The sequence below is a fragment of the Nylanderia fulva genome, unplaced genomic scaffold (genome assembly GCF_048542155.1).
Source record: "Nylanderia fulva isolate GAGA-0341 unplaced genomic scaffold, ASM4854215v1 Scaffold27, whole genome shotgun sequence".
Lineage (NCBI taxonomy): Eukaryota > Metazoa > Arthropoda > Insecta > Hymenoptera > Formicidae > Nylanderia > Nylanderia fulva.
In genome coordinates, this window is record NW_028190336.1 from 2248629 (window position 1) to 2275088 (window position 26460).

A 26460-nucleotide genomic window follows, 5' to 3' on the forward strand; every position below is an offset into this window, starting at 1 on the left:
ATTATACAATTGTATATCTGTTATAATAGAATTTTCTTGAATATATAATCTATATGATCTTAAGCAATCAAAAAATGAATCAAAATTAATCACAGAATTTTGACAAAAGTTTGATATTTGATTTCGCAAGATACTTTTTTTATGTTTTATTAAAAAAACAATGTTATGTGTGAGAAATGAGAAAATTAAAAGAGAAGCGATAAAATTTTTCGACAATTTTTCCTTGCCCCCGTATTTTTCGAAAGTCACCGTCAGAGGATTCGAAATTGGAACGGTATAGTAGAGATCGTCTGGTCGTAAAAGCTACGGGAATCGAATCGAGAGGTGCTTTACGAAGCTGACTGCTATCAGATTCGCTAACTTTTACGACCAGTCCACGCCACTGGTAAACGGAGATGTCGACGTATTCGTATTTCCCAAGTCGACGAGATACGATTTTGCGAATTTTCCGGAACACTGCCGCACCCCAAATGTTTAACGACCGCAAGACAGTGGTCAAAAGCTAATTAATGTCGAGTATTAATTAAACAAAGATATAGCGCGTTTTCTCTTCTCTCTCTCTCTTTAAAATGATTTTTTTCTCTAATTTTATTCTAATTTTAGGCAAAAATAATAATGCCGTCGTTGACAGGAGATTTTGCATGTTCTCGAAAACAATTCCATAACGCTTTGAAATTTTGTTGAAAATTCGGCGACATATAAAGCCGAAAAGAGAGAGAGTAAAAACGGTGGAAAATGAAGGCGCGGTACTTTTGCGGGAAATGATGAGAATGCTCATGGAAGCGGCGAAAATTTTTCGTCGCGCGAGATTATTATACGTATGTATAGGTTTGTGAAAAGAGAAAGAGAGAGAGAGTGAGAGATGAAAGGCGAAACCGAGCAGGGATTTTATGCGCCACGAGAGTAAGATTTATCTCTACGAAACTTGCGGCGGACGCCCGTTCTCGCATGCGATTCGAGGGAATATCGTTGCCGCGCTAAACGCGCCGCTTTTAATTAAATTGTATATTCGTGCGAGCGTCGACGAATAAATTCCCTGCAACTGACGCATGATCGTTACCGGGAAGGATTGTTCCAGAGCACGCCGACGTCTTGGCGGTACAATTTGCGCGTATATTCCGCGCTGCGCCGCAGCCGCACCGTCTCTCTGGAGTCTGCGGATTCTTTTGTCCCGACAGCCGCGCGACACTCAAATGGGGTTTAAGAGGCTTCGTGGGAAAGGGACCGTAATGAATTTTTAATTGGTCGCCCATTCTCTTCGATCTACGCGCAAGTACGAATTGTCCGAATCGTCTTAATGCTAGTTGAATTCTGACGTGATTTCGCGCAAGTAATGCAAGCAAAATCGGCCGCTTTTTTTCCTTTTTCTTTTCCGAACGGCGCGCGCTAGCTCTCTCCTCATTCAATGATATTTCTCAAGGGGAATGGCAATTTTCCACTGGCGTGTTGATATTGATTTCCGTAAAATTATGATTTCTCGGTAAGTACGCCGGCTTTAATAACGATCCTGCTCGGCTGAATTGCGGTACACCTCGGAAATAATATAACGTCAGTGCGAGGAAGGATATCTATATGCAATAGTTTTATCTTAATCGGGTTTAACGTGATAGATTAAAGGGAAAGATATGCATAATACCCGTTGAAATATGCAATTTTATATAAATTGGAATATATTATAATATATATTAATTAATTCGCGTTACGTCCAGCTGTTCTCGTCTGCACAGCCTCAAAACTTGGCTACGTATTAATGTCACTTACGGTTAACGTTGCCTGTTCTCGTCTAATTATGTCACATTCAGCATTATGCAAAGTCTGTTCTTAATTAGCATTAATTAAGGGCAATCGCGCTGACGTGACTCAAATTATTTGCTTCTTACGTACCTGCCACGAAATTGGATTAAGATATTTAATAATATATCGCGACATTTTCTCTGCCAAGTTATTTTATAACGTCAGCAAAAGTTTAATTAATGTTCTTTCCGAAAGAGTGACGGCCGAGGAAATACCCTTACGACATATACATGAAGAGAAGACAAAGTTTTTATAGAAGATATAAACTTTTATCATTCACGGTAAAACAAAATTAAATAAAAACTCACAGCTACCTCTTTCTATTGTGTTTTGAATTAATTATGATGTTAATATCGCGATCTAACCATTTTCACAATATATAAAAATCACTCACTATTAATTGGTTAATTTTGCTAATGACTCGACATAATACCGATTGTTCCGTAAAGCTATTAACATCTAACCAACCACATTTGTGATAATATCACAATCAGTACATATCACAGAATAGCGATGCAATCTCTTAAGCTCGTCCAAGTGCCACCATATCCATTACTGGCTTAATATTGCTTAAACGACGCTGCGGATTAGATAGCCATTTTATCGCGCATGTGTGCGTCGACACCGTATCGACATGTTAGCCGAGATACGCACATATGTAGATACGGCACGTATAAAGATCTGTGTCACACGGAAATTCAAATAAGAGAAATCTGCTTTTAATATTTTATACTTTATACGATATTCACAAATTGCCCTGAAAATGAGCGTTACACGCTATTTTCTTAGTAAATCGCCGATTAAAATAATTTATGCTATAATAATAAAGTAATTGGGAGATATGCATCGCTCGAGAGAAGGCCGCGACTTTAATCCGGTGATTTTTCTTTCCTCTAATGCCCATCGTAACGGGCGAAAGGAGGGGTGATTATCTGCCGAGAGGGCTATTTTGCGAGTAGATAGCTAGCATTCCCTCGGGCTACCATAGAACGCCCGCACGTACGCAATCTGCAGTGCGTTAATACGCGCGTTATTGTCTCCATGTATATGTACGCAAGACCGACGTATACCTACACAATCGTAAGTGCTAAAGCAGGATTTCTCAACTTATAATTTGTTCGAGCATCGTAAACGGGCTGAGATAATGTCAAGCAACATTTAAATGCGAAATCCTAATGGCTGCGATCTCGTCTTGTTAAGACAATCTCTTAGATTCCTTCAACTTTCTTCAATGAGATCCTTTTTTCATATAATTAATGTTCTCTAACTGTTAGTGATTATATGATAACATTTGCATTTCAATTCAAGTGCAATAGGGACCACAATTATTGCAAAGTCGCGTCAACGTGCAATTACAAACGTATTATTCGCTAAGTATTTTGCGCTTTCCTCTTTCAACTTTGGAACTTTAATTTAGAATACATTTTGGCTGAAATACGACCTGATGAAAATCGTACTTAACTGCACTCGAAGCGATCATATGAATTGAAAACGCTATTACATTGATCGTTAAATTAAAGTGCTCAATTTCTGCTCCACATATCAGAAAGGTCATTGAATTGACAGATGAGAACTGTTTTAGCAGAAGTTATTCAAATCCAAAAGAGATATAATTACTTTGAAATGAAATTGATTTGCAATTAAAGATTGTAAAGTTTATATCAAAAAAAATTGAAACGCGTCACTAACAATTAAAAATAATTAATTGATTTCTTTCAGAAAAGATTCGCGTAGTAGTGTAGAAGGCAATAAAAAACACAATTTGATTGTCAAAACGGGTCGAAAACATAGAGTGGTATATTAATCTAAATATTTTAATATACGCGGCTTATATAATATTATTGTATATAATAATTATATAATAATATACGACTTTAATTATGTCATTATTAAATAACTTGCAACTAATTACTGCCTCTAAATGAGATATTTTTAACACGATTAAATACTCAATTCCCAATCGAATGAAAGTACCATAAGCGCATAAAATAATCGAGTGAAAAGAGTTGAGGATTCCTGCGATAAAGGGACAATCAACGACCGGTGTTTATTAGCGCATATCCTCCTCTCTGCTCGCATTCTCGATCATATCTCATCCGTACAATGGTCATGCCGAGCAGTTCCTACTAATTAACAGTCGCTATTAGCCGACCTGGTCAATTATACCTGAATTATTCTGGCGATGATGCCGCGTCGATGATGGCTGTAACCGGCCACTGATCATGATATGTACGAACATAGAGCATGACAAATCGTCATGTTCCAACGTTGTCGTATGATGTCTCCGAGCGTAGCTAGCTACCTGGAGCGGCAGTTAATGGACGGACGAACGTGCGTCCTCGATTTTGCGTCGTGTGGCGTGTTGATTTTGGCGCAGAGCGAAGCGGCGAGTTAATAATGACGGCGCGTTTAGCAGCGAAGTAGGTTTGCCTCCGCGTATTATCATAACGATCAACGTACGGAATATGCGATATAGTGATGAGGAATCCGGATCAAATATGACAGAGCTGCTATTTTATCGTTTACCAATAATCCTGTGCAAAAGAATAATCGCCTGCTATGTTATTAATGGAATAAATTGCCGAAAATGTAATAACGCCGAAAAAATTATAAATGATAAAAGATGATTTGGAAAAAGGTGAATCGGTATTTGATTGTTGTTTCAGCTTGCATGGAAACTATAATTCAATATTGATACCACAATTTAATGAAATCTGCCCTCAAAATTATTACAATCATCAAAATAATAAATTATACGCTCGATGTATATATATATATATATATATATATACATGATAAATTTGAATCAGGTTTGGTACACTATAGGGAAACACCAATTTTCAATTTGACATATTCTGAAACGTGAATAATATCGCATTGTAGATAATGATATTATATATAAATGTAATTGTATTATAAAATCATCGCACAATACATCTATTTAGACTAGATTGATGTTTATCAGAGTGTGATGAGTATTATATGCAGATTTTGCTATTCAATCATTTATTGATAAAGTGAATCAATTCCTAAATCTATACAATTTGCTTCAAATATAGAATCTCTCATATATTTAATGGAAGCTTTCATTTGGAGAGAGAGAGCTCGCTATTGATTTTAGCTCATCGCGCCCGTTCGCTTATCTACGTGGAGAAAAGAATTTTCTCTGGGAAATGTTAGATAGCGGCAGAAATATCTGTGGACAAATATGATTAAAGATTAATCTGTGCGATGAGTTACTCAAGAGGATAGCGAAAGATATTTATCTTAGCACGGTCTCTCCCCTCATCGTAACTTTGACCTCTCGAGATCAACTCGTTGGTGCACGTTATCAGCGACGCGATACAAGCTGGAGACTGAGAGATAAGAGTGAAAGTACCTTCGGGATTCTCTCCTCGAGTTTCAAAGAACTTGGCTCGGACGGACTGGTATATCTTGTCTTTGATTCGGTGATTTCCTCTCAAGAGTTTTTATGACTTTTATCGAAATAAGGGGAAGTTCTCGAGTGCGGTTACTTTTCATAATTAGCTTTATCTGATAAACACGTTTTCAGACATGTATGTGTTTTCATCTGAAATATCACGCCAACTAAAAAGTATCACAGAAGATTATATAGAGAAAAAAAATTCATTTTGGGACATTTTACACATCACATTGCGTGCACTACGTGATGTCATAACTTTATACATTTCTCTCTCGCCTGTTTTACAGTAATAATTTCAACAATTTGAAATTTATGTTATTTCTCTGAGCTTGTTCGCAACAATTAACTTTATCATTTCAAAATATATCGAGGTAGTAAATTAATATAATTTTCTCTTGCACTTATATATAATATGCGTGTATATTCAATATCTGAAAATAATGCTATATTTCTAAAATGATGGGCGTGTTGGGGCAATAAAACATGATATTTGAAAGGAAAGTGTGGTGAGCTATTACGATATCTATACTGATACCTAGCTGTTCGTTTTATGCGACACGAGATGTGTATAACGTAAGCGTGAAATACAGTTGCAAGAAAGCGAATGCCAGAGATGGATAGGAGAAAACGGATGAGAAAAGATATGGATATATTGTAAAAGAGACGACGGAAGGATGTATATTATGTGAGAACTACGACGGGCGTTGCAGACAAGCTTTTCCGCAGACCTGTATTATCCTTTACTCAAAAGGAACTTGTGACTGAAAGCCCTAAATATCAGGTCGCACAAATTGCATTCAGTGTTCGATGGGATTTAACACGACGCGTATAGAGTATTCAACAGGGTTGAGAGAACGAGTACTCCTCCTTTTCTCTTTTACACGGATAAGACGAAAAATACATCTATGTATTTCGTACTACGTACGCTGCATTTTGTTGGATACCGGTAGAATTTTGTTTCGAATCCGGGATCACGTGGAGAATTTTGATTAAAAAATTCCGTTAACGTATTCTGTGATTTCGCGGATAAAAGAGAAAATGTTCTCAGACAGTGAATTATACTCAGACAGTGAATTGTGATAGCAGAAAAAGGTACATGAAATTTATGTTAATTTTAGAAATGTATTAAAAAAAAATTTCTCGCATAAAAAAAAAACTATTTTATGTAATTTATATCATACAATACTTTGCATTTTGCAATAGCGAATGTTACTATTCATGCGTATCTCTTTGTTTGCGGAAATAAAAGCAATGCAAAATTGTTTAACTTTGAGTACCAACATTATATTGACGATGTAAACTCTATTGCCTGATTTTATAATTCAACGCAACATATGCGTGTTCTCATTGTAACAATATTACACATATTCATTACTAAGATTTCATTAAATAATATAAATAAAAATGTCACATTTTTCACTAATAAAGCAAAAGTTATTGTATCTATAATTAAATTTTTTGTCCAAAAGCGCAACGCGGTCATATAAAAAGTGAAAAAAGAGGGGATTTCAATTTTAGCTGATCCAAGTACGACACTTTCGCTGTTGCGATAGCGTGTAGAGTTCCGTATTGTACGATCAGATAATCTCTTCGAAAAGAACGTAAATCTCTCCACCTCATCAGTTCAGAGAAAAATACGAACTATAGGACACCGTATATCAAAATGTCAGAAAATGGAGTAAGAACGATTCTGTGGTCTATTTTCAAAATAAAATGCGATGTGGAATAAATTTTCACGTGATAATTTATTTATGCTATATATGAAAGTTTATATTATTTAAATTCATTTAATTTCACTAAATAATTCTTAAGTCTATAACGCCTCATTCATTATAGTAATAATTTTTTAATAAATCGTGCATGTATTTACGTATTATTTTGATATTATTTTTATATTTGTTAACAACGACATGTTTCATGTTTGTTATTAAGTTATTAAGAGAAATCGTAATTTACATGTATAAATTTACATGGGAGTTAGATTTTAATTTAATTTTCACGTTGAATTCGGATGCAGACAGCATCATTGCATGGAATTTCGAAGCTCCGCTTTACTATCATTGAATCATTCGATCCCCGTCAATCGCATATTAAATCAGTGTCCATCACTTTAGTGCATTTAGCGCGCGCAGCCGTTAATAGTCAGGCAATCTCTTGGTACGTGAACGGAACAATAAATACGTCATGTCAACACGTGCCACAATTTCACGCTACTTGTTAGCATTTAATTATTTTATCTCGGCAACCGCGAATAATAGTACAAATTTTTTAACTCTTTAAAATCTTTTCGTAAAATAAAACAGACAATACAATGCAATAGTAAAAATTAGCAAAAATTAGACAAGTTTTTAGATAATAAATTTAATTAAAAACGACATACATTGCATAAAATTATAAAATTATACAGTTATCACGAAAATACATTTCCAAGGTATTAATTTTTTTCTACTAAAAAATTATTTCACGCAAATGACAACGCGCGAAATATCTAACTTTCAAATATAATTCAATAATTGTGGTGCAGTTGAGCCACGAGCTATGAAATATTTCGATCGGTAACGATTAATCGCGGCTTCAAATCGCTCGTGCAGAAATAACCGTCTTAAATCGAAATAATTTATCGTGTTCACTCGTCGCTCGTTAATTTATTTCGCGTGACGGCAGAGAAAGCGCATTCTCTAAATTTCTATTGCATTATGCACGTATCAACGTACGTTATAACTTTCATAATAAAAAGATGCTAACAACAGCTTATTTTCACTGATAATAGCGAATTGAAAAGTTCTTCGTGGTTTTTTTCTACCCGTTCTCTATATGTTCTCCCTCTCTCTCTGTCTTTGAATTCTCAAAAAGTCTATATTAATTATATTAAAATTCTGAAAAAAGTGTCTAATTCAACATTTTAAAAAATCAATCTTAATATCAGAAAAATTAAATGTTTTATTAAAAATCAATATTGGTTTTATTGAAAACTATGATAAATTAAATAAAATTTTTTAATTTTTTAAAAATTAGATTCTGCAAATTCTTCAAAAAATAAATTTCACTATTGTCACACTAAATTCCTCAATTGATATTTGCGTAATATGTATATATAATAATATCATTGTTATGTTCAATAACAAATGTTGCACAGCAAATTATGCGGCAATGTAATTTCCAACTTTAACTCAATATCTTTGATATAATCAACATTATCGATCAGGGTAGCGATATATTATGTAAACAAATGGCACAGTTATCGGTATATAATATAAGCGATACATAATTCATTACATGATACATGTGCTGCAATTAACACACACACACACACAGACACACACACACACATACATATATAATTTATTTTATATGATGACATCTTGTTTAAGTTCCGTCACATATTGAAGAAAATACTTCTCTGAGAATATTTGTATAAAAAGCTATCTTAATGTCCTGCATTAGTATTTATATGCTATTGTTGCAGGCAGACCTAATTCTATGCTCGTTGCATAAAAGTGGAAACTTTATTCAGACTATTTAACAAAAGCCAAAACAATTAATTATTTTCCATTATTCTTGATATGAAAACTGCGAATGATTCCGACTAAGGCGCTCGACTTTCTTTTTCATAAAAGCAACGAAGAATTACGAGAAGTATTTTTTGCGGGATAGAGTAAGTTCTTACCGTCAGTAATCCGCGCTTCAAAATTTCTCAGAAAAGTTTCTTGGAGAGTAAGCTCGCAAATATAGCTTCGTCCTATATGTGTTACGACTTGCAGACGAATTTTCTCTGACTAAGAAAAATCGATTTTTTTAACGCGTATGTCTATAATCGTAATTTTCTAATCTCTCTGCGGAATCAATGTATTATTATTTATAAGCAATGATTTCAATTATATAATTAGAGTATTAAAAACAATGAAATCTTACTAAAAAGAATCAGTATTATTTTAATCAGTGATATTTTAAAATGTATCTTTATTATAATATTATTTATTTATTATATTTTAAAAAGTAAAGAAATCTAATAAATGTATATATATATATATATATATATATATAAATAATTTACTAAACTATAATGTCATTGATTAAAGCGATTTCATTGAAGGCAGTATTTCATTGATCTTTAGTGAAAGTATACACAGTTTGCTCCTCCGCCTTACTCCTCTGTCTTGCTCTTCTGTGTGTCACTGATAATCATTAAAATTTCGTATTTAAATTCAAAATATATATCTATATTTTTGAATTTAAATATTAGTTATATGAAATTTTAATGCCATAATCAGTGACACAGAGCAAGACGGAGGAGTAAGACGGAAGAGTAAACTATGTTTCACTGAAGATTAGTGAAATATATTATATTTTAAAGTGGATTTATTATATTTTAAAAGTAAAGAAATTTAATAAATAAATATATATATAAAGAAAAATAATTTACTAAACTATAATGTCATTGATTAAAGCAGCGATTTCATCGAAGGCAGTATTTCATTGATCTTCAGTGAAAGTATACACAGTTTGCTCCTCCGCCTTACTCCTCTGTCTTGCTCTTCTGTGTGTCACTGATAATGGCATTAAAATTTTGTATTTAAATTTAAAATATATATCTAAATTTTTGAATTTGAATATTAGTTATATGAAATTTTAATGCCATAATCAGTGACACAGAGCAAGACGGAGGAGCAAACTGTGTACGTTTCACTGAAGATCAGTGAAATATTCTCTTTGATGAGAGAAAGAGAGAGAGAGAGAGAGAAATCACTGCTTTAATTAGTAACATTATTAATTTAGGAGATTATTTTTCTTTTATTGTACACATATATGTATGCGTGTATTTATCCATTAACGCATTTTAATGTTAATTAGATCTGATTGTGAGATCGAATATATCGCATTTACGTTATTTACTCGTATTTTACAATAGTGTTTATTCATGATTAAATGAATCATTTTTTAGGCCAGTGGACTTACCTTTATTGGCCATAATAATTCTGATTACATCTAGTCAAAGATGTAACTTTGACCTATCTGAATGAAAGAAAGAAATTCCTTTCATTTCCGACTAATTATCATCGCCGATCGCTGGTGCATGAGCGTAATTTTACGCTCGGAAACGATCGTAAGAAATTGTACATTGTTAAATTTAATTTTGCTTTAACTAACATAACGCCGAGTCATCGACTAAAATAGTTTTATTTATATTTTGCTAGTAATAAAATAATATTAATTATTCATATATCAAATTAATTAATTATATAATATATAATATATCAAATTAATTCATATTATATGTATATATTATTTAATCGATAACTTGGATTTATATCAATTAATGTAAAGTATTTTCATAAATGTCATGCTATACATAAATGGATAGACTGTAGAAAAATTAGGATAATCAATGTTTGTTGAAAGAATAAGTTATTTTTATACAAACGCAGTTGTTATTATGTAACAATTAATAAAATCATAAGCGCATTCTTTAAATAAAATAAATAATTCATCTGAATTGAAATTCTTTATATCTTTCTTTAATTTATATTTTAATTTACACTTGTATGTGTAATATGCTTTAATTCTGTATATTACAAACATCTATCAAAAGTCCAATCTAAGTAAGTTTGATTTAATTTATTCTAGTCCATCTATTTTAAGGCAACGGATTTATCTACAATCTGAAATCTACAATCTGCAACTACGATCTATAAATCCGTTACCTCAAAATTAAATAAAAGTTTATCTTACTCACCGATGCACAACAACTGAGTAGTTGATGCTGAAACTACGTTGTCTCTCTGTAACATACAAATATAAAATCTAAAGTATAGCAACGTTTAAATTAATTAGATTAGATAATATTTCTAATTTTATTTAGATAATATTTTTAAGTTTCTCTTGTATAAAATGTTCAAATAAATAAGCTGAATTAATATGACTTATAATAATTAATATACAAATATCGATATTTACCTTAAGTTTGCTCCGCTGGTGCCTCCCTCAGACCTCCTCTTCCTCTCAGATTGCCAGGGTTGTCAAAATCCAGTGATTAACACGCGCGATACTTTTAACGGCACTCCCGCACTTGTACGCACGATACTTTTAACGGCACGGAACTCCCGCACTTGTACGCGCGATACTTTTAATGGCACTCCCGAATTTTACGCGCGTTTTCTGTAACATACAAATATAAAATTTAAATTATAGCAGCGTTCAAAATAATAACTGTTTAAAAAAATTATTATTGGACGCGCCAAATTCCTATGTTAAAACATCGATTCTTTTCAATGAGATTTTACCGTTTACAGTACTATACTTATAATATAAAGAAGTAAGACGGAGAAGCAAACTGTGTGCGTTTTCACTGAAAATCAATAAAATACTCTCTTTGGTAAAATCACTGCTTTAATTAGTGACACTATTAGTTTAACAAAGTATTTTTTTAGTAACCTGTGTATGTTATTTATATTAACACTTTATAATTTGTTAAAAAATTCTAAATTGTTTATTTAAAAAAATATTAATTTTAGAATTTTTATATTAATATCTCAAAATCAAACATTTTGATCTTTTCGAGAGTAAGAGTATTTCGTGTAACTTGTAATGTGTGTTCATTGTACAAAGATAGCGAGACTGTAATTATAGGAAGACAAACTTTTAATTTTTTCCGTCTAAAGTTGTTAAGTAAAATAAGTAGCAATTATCTAATGTAATTAAGGTTACGCTTGATAATTTGCTTGATTATTCGCATTTATCGACATAAAGATTGTTATCACAATTTCGTTCATTATAATACATGATTATTCTGCGAGCGAGAGTGCATATACATATAAAAAGAACTAAAAAACCGAGTATAAGTAGGTCGTGATAATATCGTGAAAATGTCTTCTTACGTAAAAGAAAGAAAGAGAAAGAGAGAAGAAAGAGAGAGAGAGAGAGAGAAAGGGGTTGCATTTTATTTTTACCTAAACAGAGTTGCTTGCTTGGAATTGCAATGTAAACAACTGCTTAACGAGGGCTTGTATTATACGCGGACAACGTAATGGTGTCGACGTGAAAGTTTCTCACAGATTGTAACGTTGTAACGTTTATTGCTACCGAAGTACTACCAACAGTGGCAGAACATATATTTTACAAAGTATAGTTTTCATGCCACTTACTCGATTGTTGATATACATGGCACAATCAATAATCTTTTTTACAATTAAAGAAAGAATTAAAAAAGAAAAAAATCTTAACATTAATATTTCATTTTTATTTCTTCATCATTATTAATCATTTTCAAAATAAATATGTTCAAGAACGCAGAAAGAATGCGTTTTAAATAAATATAGAAAAAAGTGATAGTTTTTATTTCATTGTTTGTATAAATCCTTCCAATTTATTTAACAGAGAATAAAAAGTTTGTTATGTGTACACTGCAGAATTAAAATGTTCTACTTTCCTGAAAATTGTTAAATAACTTTCATCCAACAATGACTTTCCGTAATCATAATGAATTTCCTAAAACATGTATTTCTGCTCTACTCTGTGACGTTTACCATAGCCGATACTATTGTAATACGCGGGTCTACTATACCGAGTTCAACAGCTACTGTTATTGTAATACCTTGTATGCTACATCCTTCCTTCTAGCTCCCTTCCTCTCTCTAGAGTATTAGACATCGCCTGGGTGGTCTTACACGTTCAAGTCTGATACCAGCGACATGCCGTGCGAAAGTAGATTATACTTACACACCCGAAGGAGCGTACAAGTTTCGCAAACTTTAACCGACTGCGATTATAAATTGTCCTGTTCTTCCGGCTGGCTACGTTCTACGAAAAAGAAGCCGTTGCATCGAGTTTCGAGATTCTAATTATTTATGCGCTCTGCGTAAATAATAAATTGTCTTCCCAAGCACTGATTTTTCCATTTAAATATCTTTTACGTCAAACGCGTTTTATGCAAATAGCATAAGATACCGGGGAGCTTGATAGCATAAAGTTTGCAGTGTTAAAGTAGACTATGCTGCGTCAGTAGTAAAGGTTCAATAGGCCATGATTATCGTCTTTTCGGAATTGGAGCACGAGCTTGGAAAAAGGTAAGTAGGTGTATCCTGCAAATTAAGTTTGCCTGAGTAAAACCTTCAAAGGGATACAATTTATAATCACAGCGCGACATTGGATAATAATAACGCTTCATTTAACGATTATAAAGCGGGTAAAGAATCCATCTATTCTTTTCTATATAAGAATGAACTTAAGAGCTTTTTTTCGAAGCGTAACACGCAATTTGTTCGATTAATTTTACGAATAAAATGACATGTCGCTGACATACAGAGGATTGAGATTTTGTTTATTTATTGTTTATTTGCAACAAGTTACGCTTATGAAATAACAATTATAAATTAGATTAGTATATAAAATGTGTGTCCATAAAAGAGAATATATTTTTCATTTCCAGTTATCAATAATTTGATCATTCAAGTGTAACCTAATTTTTATGCAAATATTTCAATATGACTATCTGAATCTAAGGATATTTTCAAATCTAATCTGTGACTTCGTAAAAAGCTCTACGCACATAACACACGTGGAAGCAATGCCGATATTATTTTCCCATCTCTTATTCGCGATATCGATATTGGCAGTATCGGATACCAAGCCTCTCTTCCTCCCTTTCCGCCGAAAGAAATCCGATTCGCGGTGAAAAATGCACGCGCATATACGTAAAAGCACACGCCCGACGCCAGCATCTGAAGATTTCGCAAACTCGTTGTTCGACGAAACGTTCGCGTTTCTAGGCGTCGCGTCGCACGAGAATTCGCGCATCGTTGACCCGGATCAAAAGACGCCTTTAATGCAATTACATAGCGCTTGCACGCTATCATAATACAATATTTGCGAATCATCCTTTCCGCCGCTCCATTCCGACCGATTTCGGTTTTATGGGAGACGCACGAACGTGTCGTCGCGACGAGAGATCGGAGAGAAAGAGAGATTTGTGATCACGTAAGAAGCAAAGTCATCTGACACTCGACGCTGAGCGCGGCAAGAAATCCAACGGTCTTGCAAAAACAGGTTTCGAGAGAATCCGAGCATAGCTGCCGTCGTCAATAGAGAAAACCACCCGTTGCTGGCTCTCCCGTGCTTTGGCTCACTCGTGCCAAATTAGCTTTCAGATCGGGCAATTAACATCGCGCCAGGCAGAGAGATGGGAAACTGAGATTTATCAAATAACAGTCTCTATACATATATTTTACAAATCTTTCCGACATGCGCGATGTCGTGAAATTATTGTCATTATTTCTCCGCGTTACAATTTTATATTATTGTACCAAAGATAGGTTCATTTGTTCTACTTGTATCATTTTTCAAGAAGTTATAATAAATATCATTTTTAAGATAAAGACAGAGGCATTCTTTGCGTTTAATGAAACCAAATGAGTACACATTCAACAGTGGTGTAAATTTATTATGCGATAATATAATTGAAAATTGCGAAATTAAATGCGGTGAACAAGCGAATGGCTAATTCGATGGGGTAAGAACCCCTTTGCAATCGTCCATGCGTAATATTTGTTTATCGTGTTTTGCTTCCGTCTGGCTTGGATCTGTTTTCACCCTGATATGAGCAAGTATGAGGGAGAATTGCAAATTCGAATAGGGTGCATCGCTATCCTCAAAATATTCGCGATGATGGATCGTTCAAAACATTAATGAAAGGTTTCGTCTAACATATAGCTGTCTTCTGTTATAATTATGGGTTTAAAAATTTCTGATTAAAATTACGTACATCGTAAGTTGTAAATAATAATATCTCTGTGTAGATGAATACTTGAAACACGTATTTATAGTATATCCGAAAAGCCGCTTATATAATATTATAAATATCGCAGACATGTATACATCGCGAGTACATATACATATATATTTAAATATTTATACTATATTTTACGTATCTATCTCAATAGTAATAAATAAAAAAATATAAAGTCTTTATAATAATAAATTAAGGTATAAAAGTAATATAATATATAATTCCATTTTCAAATATTACGTTCAGTGATTTTAATCAGCAAATTATATTTACCGATAAGTGCAATTAATTATACTGTCACGGGGGATGATTGAATCATGTTTAGATTACAACTATTTGAAAAATGCGCGAATATTATCACGCTATATAATAATATTATCATTTATGATGAAAACAATAAAGCAATTTGTTTCGTATATGAAAAATTTTGTTTCTGTTGTAAGATTCATTGTATACCCTAACGATTTAAGTTTTAATGAAACCCAGGACTATGGGACACTCTGTGTTCGCACATGTAATATTCGTTCTTCTTTGCAATCGCTCGAGAGAAGCCTCGAGTTTCGAACGTATATAGTCGCGCGTTTGATGACGTTTGAATGCAAGTTTAATGTAGAATTCGCTAAGAGAGCGAGCGCGCCGGTCATTCGCGGCGGTTGCAAGCCATTGAAAATCAGTCACCTCATTCAGTCGGGAACATCGTGACGAAACTCGAGGAAAATCAATAGAGCCGGCCGGCTCTGACGAAACACAACGCCGACTGTGCGATGCCAGTTCGCGGTAGTATCGTGCGCATGGATAGGTACAACATAAATAAAAACGATTTTTTATGCATGTTATTGATATCGATAGTTTTGGAGGGATTTTGAAATAAGTGTATATGCGCCCCGAGGAAGAGAGAGAAAGAGAGAGTGGTGATTTGTTTCTCGCGCGATTCTGTATTAAAATTAAAACATAATTTTATAGCCGACTATTCAACGCGGTGACAAGCAATGCTAAATTAAACTTCAAATTATACAAAGAAAAATCAATAATCTTTTACCAATGTTATTTGCATCTAACGATGCACAATGGTATAAATATAAGCAAAAGAACCGTCTGTCAAAGTTTAAACATTCAGTCAAAATAAAAAATATTTATATATAGTACTGAAAGGAAAGAACGAGAAATCAATGAAAATGAGAAATAAATGGAAGAAAATTTGTACATAATTGAAATCTAAGTTTACTCCAGAGTATTTTAATTATAAATTAGAGACTTTATATATTATTTATGCAGCAACTCTTGTCACATTCCTTGAACAGCAAATTGCTTTACGTTTAACGAGTGAAAATGATTATTGATGGACGATTCTTCCGCTTCGTATAAAGTAGACAAATTAAATAATTAAAAGTTTAATTTTTATCACTTAATCCTTTTGTCTGTCATGATTTGATCCGCGTACGCGACCACTTTTAAGCCGATTTCCGTGGACATAAATCCTTTTAATTAAAAGTCTCATTAGTAATTGAAAATATTAATTGAAAGTCCTATTAGCACAGTGTAAGTGTAGGGTAATACTAAATCGATATATTGACAGGAAAATAAACTTTTATTCGACATATATAATTCTCGAATTATTTATTAATCTTAATAGATTTACTTTTATAGATAGGTATCTAATTTTAGTTTCTCTAATTTTGTAATATCTTTCATATTGACTTTAATAATATATTTTAATTAATCATATTATGCTTGACAGTAATCAAATTTATTGAAAACTCGATAGTATATTTTTAAATATGAAGATATCTAATATATATGTAATTGCGTGTGAAACGATTAAAAATTTTATTTTCGCACCATTTAATTTAATAAAAGATATTTTGTTAAAATTTAACAAGAAATAATTAATAATATTCTGCATCAAGAGATTGTTGACATAAATGCGTTTTCATTAGAATTTCGCGCAGTCTTGATCCGTCGTATCAAGAACTGTTTTAAAGACACCGAATGTAACAAACTTTCGAGTTTGCATTTGCCAGGGAATAGCGAAGAATATCTGAAGTTGTAATTTATAGCGCGAAACGCAATCGCTTTATTTCGGCTTGACTAAATTTACCGCTTTCCCAACTCCCCTCTAGACAGTTATGTTTACGCGTGGTGGAACTTACAAAACTTGACTTGAATTAACTAGTTAACAAGTAAATTATGCACACGACATCTAGCTACCAACTTTACGAATCGGACTTGACTTATAGTTTTTCATATCAAAGTACAAAGTAATCCGTGGAATTTATCGCAAATTAGACGCAAAGCTGCTACTCGTTATGAGAGATATCTAATTAATTTTCTACTGTAATCTCTGCCAGTATATATTATATAATTGAATTCATGAGATAACAAGTTGCATTTCTACATTAACCCTGAAGCAAGTAGATAGAAAGGTTTTTTATTCTGGAAAAAATAGCCCGTACAATTTCATGTTTTATTGAAAAAGATTGAGGTACATTTTATTATTATTATACTTTCCTTTCATTCGAAATATTAAAAATTTGAAAAATAAATTCTGAATAAAATTTTTATATAAAAAATGATGAGAAATGTGTGAAGAAAATAATTTTTTTTTAACTATTACAAAAGATTTACCGCGATTTCATGTTAATCAACATATCACGTATTCTACGCACGTATATAATCGTAAAAATGCGATATATTTTGCAAATTTATTTATTTAATTACTATAGTTATATGTATGTTTTGTAACATAGGGAGTAGTATAAATCATCAACAATTTTGCAATTGCCGGTAGCAGCACGCGACGAATTATTACTGGTACGCAGCAATGTCTGTAAAAAACTCTCTTTGATATTTTCATGTTACATATTTTTTTAATAAACAAATTTTAAAGAATTTTCTCAAAAATGTTTGTAGAAAGGAAATTGTATATCCACGTATGATTATATATGTATAAATAATTATAAAAAAGCAATAAGTATGAAAGTTTAAAATCAAATATGAGAGTCCAAATAAATTAATTATTGATTGTTATTTTATATAATTTGCATTTTACTTTAAACTTATCTTAACTAATGTTAATATAGTATTATGCATATAGATTGTTTAAATAATATAAATATATTAAATTTATAGATATTAAACATGGGAAAAGTAATATAGAAATTTTCTGAAATATATAAATCTCTGGTAAAACAATTATTTTGAAATCTTTTCAAGTATTATTTCAATGCGTGTATAATATAAATTCAGATTGTAACAATCGAGATATCTATAATCCAACATCTGTTGTTTCTTTAATGCGAAATCATTCACGTCTAGATAAAATAACAATTGTATTTTCAAACAATACTTCAGACAAACAACAATAAATGACTCCCGTTTCTGTATTTTATTCATACATCGCATTGTTATTGCTTATTAGCATGTCGCGTAAAAGGAGTTTTTCCATTTCCATCGTATGTAATTTTTCAATAAATAAACATATATACATATATGTGTGTATATATGAACATATACAATACATGTACATATATACCTATATATGTTTAATCAGTAATTGTTAATTTCATTAAACATTAATATAACTACATTAAAAATCCAACGAGTTTGCGACCAAATATTACTGTTTATATGGCGAACAACGAAACACGTCGGTTGTTCCGAATTATTAAACTTTAAAGAACTAATTGTATTCATGTTATATATCTAATGAAAAAATTTGCATCATATTATATACTTTATGAAATTATATGATAATTATAACTATTATAGAGTTACTTATTTTTATTTCTATTTCGCAAAATTTGGCATATTTTTGTTTTTTGATATTATTACTGCAATTCAATTCTCCCTACTTAATTAATTTTATATAACGATTATTTCTGCAGGTAATATAAATAATTCCACATGCATCAAAATTGCGTACAGTGATAATTGAACGATTATACATACGTGTTTCGTTTTATGCAACTTATATATTTTCATTGCGTCGTGCAACACATTTCGTACATGATTTTTGCATGAACCCTTTCGTATTAGGCATCCCTTAAATAATTAAGCAATATTCTAGGCGTATTTTTAAAATATTTAATATTCTAAGAATACACCTAGAATATTAAATAATATCATGCGCTTATAGGGATTATATACATTACATACATTCGAATTAAATATTTCTTTTCGCCATTTTCGTCAAACGATGTGTTGCGCGCGGAGAAAAAAAAGTATGAAATCACGCATTTCGCGTAGAATCGCGCCAATCGATTCGAAAAGAGCAATCGACTGCATTCGGGCAATTTTCCGGGCGTTCACAGCGCGAAAATCGCTGGGCGTGCACGTCACAAAGCGCAAAATGTATAGGAGAGCGTGCTGTCATGGAACAGCACTGACGAAATAAGCGGACAGGTGCGGACGACTGGCCGATAACCCGATGACCCAGATACCTTCCCGATGATATTGATTAACCATCGAATGTCTGTGCACAACCGCAAACGTCAAACGCGTCGGCACCTCGTACATCTTCCCCTCCCCCTTCTGCACCCCTTTCCCGACCATCGTTCGACCCTTTGTCCTTTGCTCTCTGCTATTACTTGATCTTGTATCTTTCGTACTTACCCCCTTTTATCAGGGCTGCCTGGTACGTACGATGTCCTCACCCCTGCTCGACGAAATTGGATTTATGCTTCTATTTTCTTCCTTTGCGGGAACACAACTTCGACAGATTGCACACCGAAAAAGCACCGCTCCGTTATTACGGCGAAATAATGGACTCCACGATTGCGTCACGTCGTCACCGAGAAACCTTAACACATACACAATATTTTGTAATTAATATTCTGATATCTATGTTTTTTTTATTGAAAAATATGTTTGTTATGATGTTTTTGCTATTAAAATTTTAATGTTTTATCTTTCAAAGTAACGTCTTTAAAATGTTACATATTGATGATCAATTCAATCTCGTTCTCTCTGCAGATTTGTGATATCGCAATAAAAAAACAAGTTTCGATTACAGAACACAGATCTACATTACAATATCTCGATCATTTTCTGAAAAAGCTTGCAATTTTCGACGAAAGAAATATCATTGCGCGCCTATAATATATACCATACTTAACCATTAATATCATATCAACATTGACGCGTACATTTACCGTGTTTTCGCGCAGTTTTCCTTTTCTTTCGCTTCTTCCTCCAATTGTACACAATGCCTATTTCATGTTAATCGCATCAAGTGCAAAAGGTGATGAGAATAGATGTTCTAAACAATGATATAAATGCAAAATTTACCCTTGGCGCTCCACCACCCTTCGCCTTCGATGTACAAGTACAAATTGGCGCGACCGGTACGATACACGAACCGAGGCGGAAAGAGCCGAGCGCGACCGACCGATGACGGTGACGTATGGCGGCAAGGTCAGATTGTTACGCGCGCTTTCTTTACCTGTTGCGTTCGACAACACGCGCGTGTACGATTATTTTGATCCGCTCGGAGAAACGCAAAAGTGACAATTTAACGCGAGCTGTTACACATTGCGTGCACGCGTAAGTGTTTCACGGCAGAGTGTAAATTTTGCTTGTGCAAAGTGTAAAGTGCTTATTTTACCCGTACTTTGTCACTCTCTCGTGTGTGCGTGCATAATATAACCTAAAATTTAACGGAGTAAAGTTGACGCCGGCGCAAAATATCATAATTACGAAATGTAAAGCGGTACTGATTGCATAGTCGTCTCTGATATTATTGTCGTCGCTGAATCGTCTCTTTGCAGTGAGTATTGTCAGAAGAGAAGTTATTTATTTAAGTATCTATTGTAAGACTTCATTAATAGTAATGTTTTCTGTCAAGGGAAATCATATTATACAGTTAAATATTTAAGAATTGATGAATGACAATTTTTATGTATTTGTATTTGCAATTTTATGATGCATATTATTTAAGAAAATTAAGATAAATAAAAATTTTATTTTGTATATTTATTGGATTTTTATATTACTTTTGCAGATATAATGATGAATAATGCACATTGTTACTCACTGTAATAATTGTGCATATGAGGACCATCAATAGTTTGGAATACATATTTTATTGAAGATTGTGCAATATTTATTATTGAAAGATGGCAGATTTTCTTTCCGCTGAGCTTACAGCTACTTGTGCTGTGCTTGGATATTTTGATGGAACTGATTATCATTTAGATAAACATTGTTTAGGTAAATATATTTATCTTATATATTTTTTTAAAGTAATATATAATTGAGAAAAAATATAAAATTAAGTATAATTATTTTATTATTACAGATGTTATAAAAGATCTTATCAGATATCTTAGAAGAGATGATGATGCACATACTATAAGATGCTTTCTTGGTCGTACAAAATTACTTCAAACAGATCTTGTAAAGATTCTTATACATCATGTTAAGAATACTGAGTTATGGGATGTTCTATTACGGTATGTATTAATTATAATTATCAGCTGAGACACACATTGTGCATGAAAAAGATTATACGATTCTTATTCTGTAGCCATAACTAAATTTTATTTTTTTTTACATAACAGATTACTTATTAATTTAACAAGTTCTGCATTTGTAATTTTTAATGAACAAATTCCAACTGAGAAAACTATGTACAGTTTGTACCAACAAATAAATTCACATTTACAAGGCTACAAGGCAGCATTAACTGATGACAATGTTTGGATAACAGTAGGTGGACGTTTGGAAAAATTGCTTAATATTGTAAGTAATGAAAAAATTATGTCTTTATAATTTTATGTCTTCTGATCAGTGTATGTGTATGTATATATATATATATATATATATATGTGTGCACACAAGCGCAGACTATAGAATAATTCTTATTTCAGGATAGTACAGAAAGAGAGGAGGAAAATGAATTAACAATTGAAAGAATACTTCTTTTTATGAGAAATGTATTGCAAGTACCACCTAATGATAATGATAAAAGAGGTGATAATGACGCTACTGTTCACGACGAGGTGCGAATTATTATATGAAAATCTTCTACATTGTTTTTGCAATATATACAATATATTGAATATTATTTCAAACGACAATATAGAATTTTCTTTTTGTAGATATTGTTTGCATTGCACGCATCAGGTATAGTGGATATACTGTTGTTTATTATCAGCAATAATAAGGAGCAGCATTATCACATGCAAATTTTAGAGGTATATAAAAATTACGCTTTTATTATTTTTATATTTGAAAATAATTATGTTCTAATAATATTGTGAGAATAATATGTATGTTATTTGGAACAATTTATTATTCATAAATAAACGGTATTTTAATTTTTTTAGATTATATCTTTGATGTTACGTGAGCAAAGTGCAAATCAATTGGCTGCATCTGGTTTGCAACGTAGTACTGCTGAAAAAGAAAATGATGAGGCTAAACTTGTAGATTTACGAAAAAAGGAATTGAACGAAAAGATGGACAAAATTAAAAAATATGCCGGATCTAGGTGAGTTTATAATATATATCACATTTACTATTATATCAATTGATTAACGAAATTATTAATACAATTTAATAAGATTAATAAATCTAAAACACCATGATAAATACATCATATAGTTATGTTATGCAAATTAAAAAGGAAAAAACCATTATTACATTTAAATTAATTTTAAATAAATAAAATTACCTAAGGGTAAATTATCTAAAGGGACAGAGGATATCGAGCAGCCTTTTTGTAAATAACATAATCGTTTAAAATAAATGTACTAAAAATAGAGAATTTACATTTTCTTTGAAAATATTCATTCGGATTCACTCAATTTCAAAACTAAAACAACTTGTGAATGTCTGTTCTATTCATAGGATATTTTATTCGATATTCAGTACACGGAAAATGCCTATAGCAACGTCTAAGTACTTCATTCATACAAGTTTATTCATGTACGTTAGCCGTATTATTCGGTTTTATGAAACACGGAAGAATGCATTTTCACGAATAGCTACCGCATAATTATCGTTTTAATGAGCGGCTACAGCTAAAAGCTCGCGATCGTAAAAATGGGATGACTACTGAAAGGCGCCGATTACTACTTGACGGATGCCTTTAGGGATTTTCGCGACTGCGCAGCGATATGATATGCGTATAATGAATATGACCTAGTTTTTAAAACAGGACCACCCGAAGCATGAATAGAAGCTTTTATCCACTTGTTGGAGAGAAGCGAGCCATATTCTTGTAACGAGCGCGCGTTTCAGAAACCCCTGGATGCGCGCATCCTACCCGTCTTTGCGAAAGGCTTTTTACGACTTGAAAGGGACTGGCAGTGCGATGAAAAGATCCCTCCGCCTTCCTCGTGTTTCCTATCGATCGATGGAAAGATAATTTGATCGGAAAACGATAAAGCAGCGCCTAGCTGTGTCACGAACACAGATCTTCTTTTGATAGCAACAAGTAAATATAGTAACGAAATTGGATGACTGTCGTATATGCATTTATCGTAATACAATGTTATATATATATATATATATAACATAATTTTAGCTTTTAAATTATTTTCTGCATTATTTTTTATTTAATGTCTTATTTTATATATACAATATATATAACAAAATAAAATTTTCTTTACAAATGAGTAAAATAAAATAATTTTTTTTACATTGTGTATTTTAGATAATAATTATTATATTTCTAATTTATTATTTCTCTTACATAAGAAAACTTATATTTTTATAAAAATTTTATTATTTGAAAAAATTCTTTAGAAAATTATAACTCTTTTAAATAGAGATCAAAGAAGTTGATAATATAAATTTTAAATTATCAAGTATTTAAATTTTTTCGTGACGGAATACTCGCTTTTTAACAAACTTTTCGGAAAGTTAACCGTCTGTTTAAAAATATTTGAAGGAAGGTGATGGGACCGAGCAAAAAAGCAAAAAAAGATAGATAGGGAATGCGCGTCTTCGTCATTTAGGAAAGTATCTGCTCTTGACAGCTGCCTTTTATTCCATTGATTGGATTTTCGGGAGTCATGGTTGAAATTGAATTTGAATGATCCCTACTCCTTTTTTTAGTAGCATTAGAAGAACTATATTATTTTCGCTTTCCAATTTGTCCCTATGTAAAAGTCGAAAGAGGGTAAGACAAGACGAAATCAAGACAAATTTTATTTTTGCTTGAAATGTACATATGCGCGCGTTTTTCCAATATTTTATCCAGTATATTCTAAGATGTTATATTTATATTAAAAAAAAAATACTTTCGTTCCAAATGTAGATTTTTAATCTTTAAATTAATTATGTTCTTTTATAATTATAGACATTCACGATTTGGCGGTACTTACATTGTGCAGAATATGAAAGCAATCGGAGAAAATCAAATGATATGCCACAAACCGTATCAAAAAATTGAAACTCTGGAATTTGGTCACAATAAGGTAAATAATAATATTGCTAATCAATTAATAATGCATGATCTTTCTCGCCTTATGATTTCCAAAAACATCCAAGTTTAAATAATTTTAATCTATGAATTATAAGAAGGAAAATCAATAAATAAATATATGTTTCTTTTTTTACAGAAAAGAGTGAAGCAACGCAAAGATAAAGTGAGCATACAGGACGCTAAAGTAGAACGTACATCTGTTCTCAGTGTGCGACTTTTCCTAAAAGAATTTTGCGTGGAGTTTCTTAGTGGAGCATACAATCCCGTAATGAAATTCGCTAGATCTTGCATTATCAACGTAACTCACGGCGAAGCACCCGAGACCACTTCCTATCTGTGGGCTTTGCGTTTTTTTATGGAATTCAATCGCCACTACAAGTTCGAAGTGAAATATGTGAGGTAAACCTTGGCACTTTTCAACTTTCTTATAACAAAATTCATATTGTTGCCGAATGCATATCCCGCTAAAAAGGCAGAAAGCGAGACAGTTTCCAAACTCGTTTTACGCATCGTCGCTTTCTTTTGGATCTTATCTAGAGAAAAGTCTAAAGAATTTCTTTAACATCTGGTTGTACAGGATGAATTTAAATCTAATTTTAGCAGAATGATAATTTTTTACAATTTTAAATGAAAGTTATTAAATTATTAATATAAAGTTTTCCACAATATATTAATATACACCTGATCTTATAAACATGCAATTATTTTCTTTTATATTAAAATACATAAATTATACGAGATGATAGTGAAAGTTATTTTATATTTTCACATTTCTCGTTTAAATAATATATATTACATTTGAATTGTTTTTACTATTCGAATTTTATTTACAATTTATTATTTGTAGAATGCATATGTTTTTGTATTTCTATTTGACCAGATTTTAGTGATATAGTGTGTGATTCGTATTGATTCTTTTTGCAAGCATGTAAAAAGGATTGCTCTAATTTTATTAATGTTTTTATAATAGTTTTTATATAAATTGATTTAAGCTATATACTCTATTTTATATTATTAATACTATTACTTGTAATTCTTTTTTTTTCTTTTATTACTTATTGATTCATTGATTTATGAATTTTAGCGAAACCATATCCACAGAAGTATTTTATTTAGTACAAAGGCAAATGGAACATTACTACGAGATGATGATAACCGATAAGAAAAGGATATCACTTTGGTCTCGTAGATTGCATTTAGCATTAAAAGCATATCAGGTAGGAAATTGTAAAAATGAAGGATAATGAGCTTAGTGGCATGCTGAATATCTAGAGAAATTGGCGAAAATATATTTCACATTTTAGGAGCTTCTTAATACTCTTATGGCAATGGATAAGAGTACAGATCACGGTGTCAGGGAATCCAGTAAAATTATTAAAAGCAACATCTTTTACGTTTCGGAATATCGGGAAACGATATTCTCTCAGCTTTTGTGCTTTGACGAGACTAAAATGTCACGGTAAGTGAATAGAATCTCACTCGGGAAATTTTGAAAGAGAGAATATCTAACAAAAGTTATCTTGAAAAAATAGGAAAAATAAAAATCAAATCGAATATCCCGTTTTTTTTATTTTTTATTTTTTAATCGGCATTCATTCGCCGTTTATTTCGGTAGAATAAACCGCGAATCTGTCGCGATTTTTTTCAGCACGCCGTAATAAAAGTAATGCGAGATATCGCGAAAAGTTACGCGACGCGTCACCGAACAATCGCGTCTGTACCGAGCGAATCCGCATCGCGTCTCACGCGAAGAGAGAAAGAGAAAGAACTCTTTACCGAAAGTTTTATCTACCGCAGACAGATTGATTCACTTTCGGATCAATCGGTTCGACCAGCCAGGAAGCCACTCCGGTTCCCTCCGACGCCATTTCGACTATTTCTCTTCTTCGGCCGGGTCTCTCTTCGCTAGCTTCTCTCGTACACACCCCCGCCTCATTTCTTCATCCCTTCTGCGCGATTCCTTGGCGGAATAAACAACTTTTATCGACCTTCCGGCCGGCGAAATGGGAAAAGGCGGTGGGCGTTCAACTT

General features: G+C 32.4%; 1 protein-coding gene and 1 long non-coding RNA gene across 2 annotated transcripts in view; one reads left to right on the forward strand and one right to left on the reverse strand.

Moving 5' to 3' along the window:
* LOC146722809 (uncharacterized) overlaps positions 1 to 19791 on the reverse strand; it is a 40928-nt gene extending 21137 nt beyond the window's left edge. Inside the window, exons 1-3 of the long non-coding RNA XR_014924922.1 lie at positions 19611 to 19791; positions 11174 to 11374; positions 10953 to 10998 (exon numbers count right to left, since the gene is read on the reverse strand). This is a non-coding gene — a long non-coding RNA (uncharacterized LOC146722809). The remainder of the gene's footprint in view (positions 1 to 10952; positions 10999 to 11173; positions 11375 to 19610) is intronic.
* A 615-nt stretch (positions 19792 to 20406) lies between these two features.
* timeout (circadian regulator timeout) overlaps positions 20407 to 26460 on the forward strand; it is a 97393-nt gene continuing 91339 nt past the window's right edge. Inside the window, exons 1-11 of the mRNA XM_029303417.2 lie at positions 20407 to 20763; positions 20998 to 21206; positions 21295 to 21448; positions 21557 to 21737; positions 21866 to 21997; positions 22097 to 22192; positions 22325 to 22488; positions 24304 to 24421; positions 24566 to 24828; positions 25514 to 25646; positions 25734 to 25888. Coding sequence (XP_029159250.2) covers positions 21113 to 21206; positions 21295 to 21448; positions 21557 to 21737; positions 21866 to 21997; positions 22097 to 22192; positions 22325 to 22488; positions 24304 to 24421; positions 24566 to 24828; positions 25514 to 25646; positions 25734 to 25888 — 1490 coding nt within the window. The 5' untranslated portion in view covers positions 20407 to 20763; positions 20998 to 21112. The remainder of the gene's footprint in view (positions 20764 to 20997; positions 21207 to 21294; positions 21449 to 21556; positions 21738 to 21865; positions 21998 to 22096; positions 22193 to 22324; positions 22489 to 24303; positions 24422 to 24565; positions 24829 to 25513; positions 25647 to 25733; positions 25889 to 26460) is intronic.